Source organism: Malus domestica, chromosome 17 (genome assembly GCF_042453785.1).
Source record: "Malus domestica chromosome 17, GDT2T_hap1".
Lineage (NCBI taxonomy): Eukaryota > Viridiplantae > Streptophyta > Magnoliopsida > Rosales > Rosaceae > Malus > Malus domestica.
The window spans coordinates 7,768,822-7,778,124 of NC_091677.1; the positions used below are offsets into that span (position 1 = coordinate 7,768,822).

Below are 9,303 nucleotides of genomic sequence, written 5' to 3' on the forward strand. Positions count from 1 at the left end.
TACGTTGTCAATAAAATTAAAGGGTGTATTTAATTGAAAGTTTTAAGAAACTTTAATTCTTTTTATAGATTTAGGATATTTGATAAAGATTCTAAGCAATTCTCTGAAAACTTAAGTGTATTCAATTGAAACTTTAAAGGAAATTATAACATTCGAGGTGTATAGCATGTGATCCAATATCTTAGTGTATAGAGTATTAGATTTCTACCATATGTTCAGGGTTCAAAATTACCTCTTCCCTTAATTATTGTAATAGTTGCAAACCCTCCTCATCTCTTTAATAATAATAAATTTTAAAAAAAACATTTTAGGTGTAGTTAATTAGAAGTTGATTTTAAAGGATTTTAAAAAGTTGGGGAATTCGATGGAATCAAAGAGATTTCGTACAATATTTTACATAGAAAGAATCTATATAAATCAATTAAACTCGGTCAAAATTCATAGATTTTATAAATCTATTAAGGTCTTTCAAAATCTCCATTGAATACACCCTCAATAAGATGCAAAAAAAATGAGAAGAGCAAGTATCTGTATTTTAATTTGAGTAATGTTAGATAGACTAGACTAAATTTTTAAAATACATTTGATTATGTGATATGACACCAATATAAAATAAGCACGTTAATTAATATTTAAATAATAGCACAATCATCAACAACCATATCACATATTTAATTTAAGTAATACTCACAGAGGCTTTTCCTAATCCTCTCTATGCTAAATTTTGTGGTCCATTCCTTCATATTTTAACATCAATTCCTCAGATCTTATAAACTCATCTAAAACATACCCCATGTAAATAGAATGAAAGATAATAATAACAAACTTCCAAGGGCTCGGCTTCTTAAATCGTAACAAAACATGAATTTCTTCCATTTCCATGCATAGCATTAAATGTTAAGAGTATTAGATGATCTGAATTCACAGGACCATAATAAAAAATAATAATTCAAACCTATTCAAGTAATTCAATGCTCTGAGTTTGTGAGTCTGCTTGACTATGACCACATATAGGATGAAATTCCCCATAGCCTCTCAGAGCACAGAATGAGTTAATAACTGTGACTTGCCACCAATTATCCTCATTTATGTAAAAAAATAAAAATAAAATGCTTATAACATTTAAAGCTATGTAGTGTGAAAGAATTTTCTAAAAATAAATCTACCAATACTATTTCGCACTTTTTAAGCAATTGGTGTACATGTGCATTCGTTACATCTTGACTTGCCCAGTCATTAAAAAATCAACTGAAAATGAGAGTTTCCCCTTAAAACTTATTTTCTCTCACTTAAAACCCATCATCTTTATTTTTTCAGACTTAAACCCTATTTACTAGAGTCCAACAAAGCAAATTTCCTTAACAAGCTTGGTATGTCAGTTTTTATAATTATCGTGTTCCTAAAATACCCTCATAGAGTGTAACGTGGGTTAGGTTTACAATGCAATTAAATGTCAATTAACCTATTATTTGATTAGGCTTTCTTATCTCAAATTTTTTTACTAACAATTATTTTATCGTGGAACTAACTTACCTTATTATCATGCAATATATAATATAAATAAAAATATTATGGTGTTTTACGTTGAAACATGGACAAATAATTTGTGTCAAAAAAATTATACACAATAATGGTTGTATTTTTTTCTTTTGATAGAAAATAATTTACCTATCTATATGTTAGTACCCACTTAGACTAGAAATACTGTAAAAATAATTTACCTACCTCATAGGCGTGATATTGTAAAGAAAAAATGTATATGATTACTTTGGATATTATAAGTAATTATATATTATTTGTATAGGTAAATTAATAAGTAGATTGGTGAATTAGTATGTACTACAAAAATGCAGATAAATTAGCTTGTAACAAAAGAATGTAGGTAAATTAGTGAATTTTTAAAATAACAATTAGGAAAATTTACCTGTATTTTAGTAACAATGACAACATTCAATTATGCTAGCAATGAAGAATGTAGGTAAATTAGTGAATTTTCAAAAAAATAACAACCTTCTTGTTGGTTACTAAAAATTAGAAGCTACATATATACACACACACTAAGTTTGTTAACTTTTCTGAAGAGAAATAGAATTAGTAATTTTGGCAGAAAATCGAAACCTTAAATCATCTTTATTAAGGAGGTAAATTTCCCCCACAAAATCAAAAAAAGAAAACAAGTGTACACCAACGATAAAACGAAACTTGGCGGTGCATTTTGGCGTCAAAGAATAAAGTAAAACCCCGAGTTTTGTGCTGTTTGCACGACTCTTTCTTATCCTATATAAACCCCTCCACCCACTCTCCCTTTTCCTCATCCCTTTTTCTGTCTCTTCCCTCTGTCCCTTGTTTGGATTCACCCTCTCTGCAAATCAGGTAATTTTTTTTTTCTTTTACCTTGTTACTGTTTGATTGGAATTACCATTTTTCAGGTTATGTTTGATTTATTGCTTAGCTTGAGGAATGGATTGTAGTTTCTGATTTAGTTTTTGTAATTAAAATATGAGTTATTGGTAATTTACATGAGCTGGGTTGTTTATGGAATTGGATCATGATTTTTGTATTGATTAAAGATGTGTACTTTGGTAATGTTGAGGCTTTCTTGTCCCCCTGTCCCCGTAATATCATGAAAATATCAAATTCTGGCTTTGTATTATAAAAAAGGTGGCGTCATTGACACTAAAAAAAAGGAATTGGATCCTCTCCAACCCAAAACCTTGGGATTCTCCTGATCGGACAACATGGGTCGTTGGATTTTGATTCAACAACTACAAACATGGAGTTCCTCTAACAGTTTTAATAATTGTAGCCGTTTGATCAAAATCTAATTCCTAAAAAAAATAAAAAAGTTGCTCTGCATTGCTCCCAAGCGTACGTTTCCTCTTATGTTTCTATATGTTTGGATGTGTAATTTGGGTATATATTTACTTTGGTAATTGTTGAGGTTCCTTATGTCCTACAATACGATGGAATTATCAAATTGTGCTTTTTTTATATTTTATATACATATATTAAGCCGATCGGGTTTTTACCCTTTTGTGGAACAGATTTTATATTGCTGTTCAAGAAAAATCACTTTTGCTGGTTACTTGATCTTCTACCTCCAACAGTCAAGTTTCATGTCTGAATTCGACACCCAGGTCCCATCTGCTTTTGGTAAAGTTATTTTCTTAAAAGCTAATTTCATTTAGATGCATGGTATGATTTATAGGAAGGATCGTACTTGCAAGGAATTTTAAAAGGGTGACTTACTGATGTTTTGTTGTGTCCTTGTGGATTGTGTGTACGGGCAGATCCCTTTGCTGATGCAAATGCTGAGAACTCAGGTGCAGGGACAAAGGAGTATGTGCATGTCCGTGTACAGCAGCGCAACGGGAGGAAAAGCCTGACTACTGTACAAGGATTGAAGAAGGAATACAGCTACAATAAGATACTAAAGGATCTCAAGAAAGAGTTCTGTTGTAATGGTACTGTCGTTGAGGATCCTGAGTTAGGCCAGGTTTGTTCCCGTCCTTTAGTATTTCAACATGCATTGTTTCCGTACCATGATGATTGTTGCTAATGTGATGTGCTCAAAAGTAGAATTGCTGCATGTGTAGGGTGATTGTACACCTTGCAAATATTATGTTTGCACGTTTCATATTTTCCGTGTTGTACGAGCTTCTTGTTTATTAGACATCAGCCAACATTTGGACGAATATTCACAGCTTCGGACCTTTGTCCTTAAAAACAAAGCTTTATAAGTCACTGTTGCATGGTTGCAGGTCATACAACTTCAGGGGGACCAGAGAAAGAATGTTTCCTCCTTTCTTGTGCAGGTAACGCTTTGTGTCTGGTTTTCTATTAAGTCGCCACAACCACGAATTTGCAATTGGTTCATGTATTTAACTTGCCAACTTCACGTGTTCATTTAAACAGGCCGGCATTGTTAAGAAGGAGCACATCAAAATTCATGGTTTTTGAATAGCAGCAGCGCCGTTCACCCTATGTAGATTACAGTATCTCAACCTGCATAGCGAGTATTATATCGCCTATGTAGATTTAAGTGTTGCTGAAACTTGTTCTCTTGCATGCACCTTATAAAGGTCTGATACAATACTTTTGTTTTCGTTATAGTTCCGCTGCTGTCTATGCTATGTCAAAGGATAATTCAAATCCCTTTATCTCGAATAATATATTCCTGATTTCTGCAAGTAGCAAACTCTCGTGATTTTTACTTTCTGGCCAGTGGGCGCCTTTCTTCCATGTGTTCTGGAAAATGGCTTCCCTATCTCGAGAGGAAGTCGTTCCACTTCTCATGGGCTCATCTGACCTAGCCCAATGGGTTGTGTCTTTATCCTTTCCAGTTTGTTTGCCTAAAACCTCCAAGTCCAAATTGTGGAACCTGGTTTGTTAGGCTAAAAAAAAAAATCAGACTCGGGTGCAAAAAGAAAGAGTAAACACATTTTAAGTTCGTTTGAAAGGGCTTTCGAAATAAAGGGAGGTGATTTTAACACACTCTGTTTAGTTTTTCACACACCTCTTAATATTTGGCCATTGGATTGGACAAATCAAACAATCAATTGACAAGATTTAAGAAAGGTGTGTGAGAAGTTAAAAATAAATATGTTTTTATCATTTTCTTAAAATACCTGGAAGTTGTTTTTTCTTTTAAAGAAGATTTCGATATTTCTTTCATTGATAAAATGACATTACAAGTACCTATTAGGAAGAACTCGGTCTCAAAAGGGTTCTTGTAAAATAGATCTAAGTATTACAATCGAAAAGCAATAGATAGACATTAACACTCATCCGAGCTCATTGGAAACTACATGATTATACATAAGAACTTGAAGTGAAAAAGATTGGTTTTGAAATTATTTTCATTAAAATGTTCATCTGAAAGTATTTTCACACGAGCATTTATCTATATATAAAGCCAGAAGGCTCTTTTGGTGTCAAGGCTTCTACAAAAATAAAAGGACGAAAATGCCCCTCAACCAAAAAAATCCAAAAGCAACCCAATATAATATATCAAATAATGCAGGGGTAATTTGGTAGTTTGGTATCATAAAATATAATATAAATATAAGTGAGAAGAGAGAAAAGAATAAAAAAATGGAAGGATAAGTGAAAGTTGATGGTGCCCACGTGAAGGGGGAAAAGAAAAATATAATAAAAAATAAGGAAAATCATGAATATTGTGGTCAAAACATCTAAAGAGGCGCGTAGTGCCGGTGATAAATTAGTAAAGTTTTTTTTTTTAAATTAGTACTTTACAATAGGCTAGCAATAATGTGATTCAATAAGTTATTTATTAAATATTATTTTCTTTATAAATAAGGTCTTTCGTACACGAATAATAATGTTATTAAATTAATTGTCAAATTATTGTTTTTTTTAAGCAAACGGTATTATCACACTAAGGGGGAGGAGGTAGGCTTAGCCTCATAATGAGTTAGCAATAATGTGATTCAATCAATTGTTTATTAAATATTATTTTCTCTATTCTTAATGTAAATTATATAGAAACCGATTTTATTATGTGAATTCCGGTTCTTTAATTGATTTATAAGGGGTTTCTTCTAGCATAATATAAAATTATTCATTTACTTCAAATATTTGACTTTTATTTTGTCAATTTATGCATATAAATAAATTTAAAACGTGTAAGTTGCACGTAGCACGCCGTGATTCAAAAAATGTCTTCTGCACGCCCTCACGCGCATGCATGAAGGCTAGTACTAACTAATATGACTTGCTCATGTCATTGACAAGGAAAGAGCAATTTACATTTCAATATAAAAAAGAAATTTTCCTACAATTGTTTACATGTATTTAAAATATATGGAAAACTAATTAAAAATATTTGAAAATCTTAAGTTTTAATGATAAGAATAAAAATAAAAGGTAAAGTGAATAGTACCACGATTGACTTTTTAGTGTAAAAATATAATTTTTCTTTAAAGTGAACGGTACCAGAAGTTAAAATTTCCTTTAATATATTCATATTTCGACACTCAAATACTAATTAATTATATTTTCATTCTCTTATAGTTTGTAATTATATGTCAATATCTTAATTTTCAGTTCTTTCAATTGAGTTTTATATTTCATCCCACTATAATAAATAGACTGAACTACTTAGCTAGTTTGACTATGAGTCTCAATTAGTCAAATAACACAGCTACTTTTTAATTCCTGGATAATGACAGTCCCCTCTCAGAAAATTAATTAAAATACATCAAAGGATAATTGCCTGCCAACTTCAGAGTACTGTAGGAAAAGATGGAATTGGGATCTACTATGGCCGTCCAATTAGTTTATTACTTTCTTGTTCGATATCTGTCGCACGCCACCACACCTTAACCACGTGCAATAAAATGCAGTGTGAAGCAATGGTAGCACATGATTCTTATCATTACAGTATTAATCGACAAATGTTTTATAGCGTTAGTCAGGCACATGTGCATGCAATGATGGATTTACATAATATAACATATGTTCGTCTAGAGGAATTTTCGATGGGGACGTTTCCTGGCCAACTAGCACACAGCTCTCCAAGAGGTTGACACCGGTTGTTATTGTATTAATCGACAAATGTTTTATAGCGTTAGTCAGGCACATGTGCATGCAATGATGGATTTACATAATATAACATATGTTCGTCTAGAGGAATTTTCGATGGGGACGTTTCCTGGCCAACTAGCACACAGCTCCCCAAGAGGTTGGCGCCGGTTGATATTGTCTGTCAGGCTTCTGCTTTTGGCGGGCTGTAAGAGAAGGACAAAATTAATTCTGAAATGTGCCTTTGTGGGGCCTTATGTGTAGGCCTTGAGGCTCACAATCAAAATTAACTTGAGGTGTTCAGGCGTGCCACTGCCATCTTTAGCATGACAGATGTAAAACAGATGTTTAGTTTAATTGTCTATGCCCGAGAGACCAAGTTAGCTATGAAATGTGTCTTTGTAGGGCCTTAGGTGTAGACCTTGAGGCTCGCAATCAAAACTAACCAAGTACTCGAACATATAGTGATTGTTTTATTGTTGCAGAAGTATTACAACTGTTATATTTTATCACCCGAGCTCGAAGAGCAGAACGAACTCAGATAGGTGCCTTTGTAGGGCCTTAGGTATAGGCCTTGAGGTTTCCCATCAGAATTAATTTTATACTCAAGCGTTCTGTGGCAATCATAATATAACAGAAGTAAAACCACGAAATAAGCTGATTACATGCGCCCCAAGTAACTTCGGACTTCTTGTATCAAGGATTGTCGTGGATAGGTTAAGTCCACATAAAGTTCTTTTTTATGCCTTGAGACCAAGGACTTTTGATTGATCAATCTTATATACCCGAAAGGTTAGAACTTAGATCTAGTCAATATGAGTGCAGATTCCAACTTTACTTTTACATGGTTGGGCACCATTAAACCGACCATATTCAAAAACCAAGACACCTTTTAATCATAAACTTGCTAGAAATAACTTGGATATAGATGGAAGTATACATTATATTACTAGATTTATGAATGAAAAGACAGAACAAAGAAGGTCGAGTAAGGTTTCACCTTGTTGGGCAAGGCTGATCGTCTTGCAACTTCCTCTCTTTGTGATTTACAAAGGGTTTGAGTGCTAGAAGAGGAGATTGAGAGATGAGTTTACATGAGGGAATCGATACTACAACAAGATTTAGACAAGGTAGCAGAGCTTTTACAAAGGGTTTTTGGTGAGGGTTGATCCTGAAAATGATGAAGGCTTGATGCTGACTACAGCTTTGTATGCAAATCTGGATTGAGCACAGTTTGTGTATTTGTTTGTTTGATTGAGTGTGTTTATCTCTGATTTCTCTTTCCCTTTTTATAGATGATTTGACTTGGTTGCATGTAGCATCGATCTTGCCTGAATGCAGCTGAAGGGTAGTGACTCATCAGCTTTTTACTTGTATTGACTCATCAGCTTTTTACTTGTACTGCCATTGTAAAGTACTTTTAGGCTGATTGGCTGACTAGTTTACACCACTTGACTTCTAGGAAGGTGAGTAAGTGGCTCAAGTGATCTTCACTTAGTCGGGAAAAGGGCCTCTTCCTCTTTTTGGGCTTCGGCTGAGCCTTGGACTTCCTTCCTTCTAGACCTTCTTCTGGGTTGACTTCCTTTTGAGCCCAAAATTCCAGTTTTAACCCAAACAACATCGAGTGCAAGTTATTGCCTTTACTAACCATGTTGTTATTTATGATAACTTAACTGTTATGTAGGCATTCTTTGAGTATAGCGATTTGGAATGTTCGACAAATGTCCTCTGTAAGAGATGAAGGCAAGAAGTAAAGTGACTTATGTATGAATTGTTTGACAGAAAGAGAAACGTGGTGTTGTTCGCTACGTAATCTTTTTGAAGTCAGCTTTGAGTACGTGATTGGTTGATAACCGTAAATACATTGTTGAATTCACTTAAGTTATTGTTAGTAGGGGAACTTTAACGAAAAGCACCCGGTACTGTTCACTTTAACGAAAAACCACATTTTTACACTAAAAAGTCAATCCTGGTACTATTCACTTTACCCTTTATTTTGTCCTTATCATTAAAACTCAAAGTTTTCAAGCCCTTTTCATTAGTTTTCCTTGTTAGTAATTGATGCACGTGTGACTTGTCGTAGCATTTGTAATAATTAGGATTTATATTTAATTTTCTAATAGATAAATCAATTTGTAGTGTGTTTACAACTATTCCGAATGGCGCGTGAGATTTGTGGAGTTCTCCAGTACACAATCAGTAAACAATTGATTTGGATGGGGATAAAAGAAGATAAGAAGCTGAGAGGGATGGTTAAGACATTACAATTTTTAGTTGGCCATCATCGAACATGCTGTCGTATTATACCATATTTTTTTGTTTTCTCATGGCATTTTCTTTTTCTTTTTTTGGACAATCATTTAATTTGTGTGATGAAGTCTGTTAACAATTTTAGTCATAATTATGATTTTTCCTTAAACTTCGTACAAAATTGCACATTAAGCTCATATGTATGCATAGCTTAAAATCTCAATAAAATAATTTTCTCCAACCATGAAATAAATTTCTGATGAAACATCTTACTCATGTGATTGAGTCATGTCAGGATCATGTACAACCTTTGTTAAAACGTAACTAGTTCCACCACATATAAGAGCACATATAACATCTCTATGATCATAGTGACAACAAACGTAGTTCCACCTTTATATTTCCCAAACCTGAAGAGTCAACATCTAAAGACCACCTATGCCAACCAACACTTGATTTAGAGGTATGAGTACAATTACTCCAAGCTTTCCAAATCATCAAAAATTCTAT

At 33.4% G+C, this 9,303-nt stretch overlaps 1 protein-coding gene across 1 annotated transcript; it reads left to right on the plus strand.

The window, feature by feature from the left end:
- The first annotated feature begins 2,239 nt into the window (after positions 1-2,239).
- Positions 2,240-4,190, plus strand: LOC103404797 (protein translation factor SUI1 homolog). The gene is made up of 5 exons (XM_008343757.3): positions 2,240-2,373; positions 3,045-3,153; positions 3,291-3,496; positions 3,762-3,815; positions 3,916-4,190. Exons 2-5 carry the CDS (start codon positions 3,117-3,119, stop codon positions 3,958-3,960), a joined length of 342 nt encoding a protein of 113 aa, XP_008341979.1. The 5' UTR covers positions 2,240-2,373; positions 3,045-3,116; the 3' UTR covers positions 3,961-4,190.
- Positions 4,191-9,303: the final 5,113 nt, after the last annotated feature.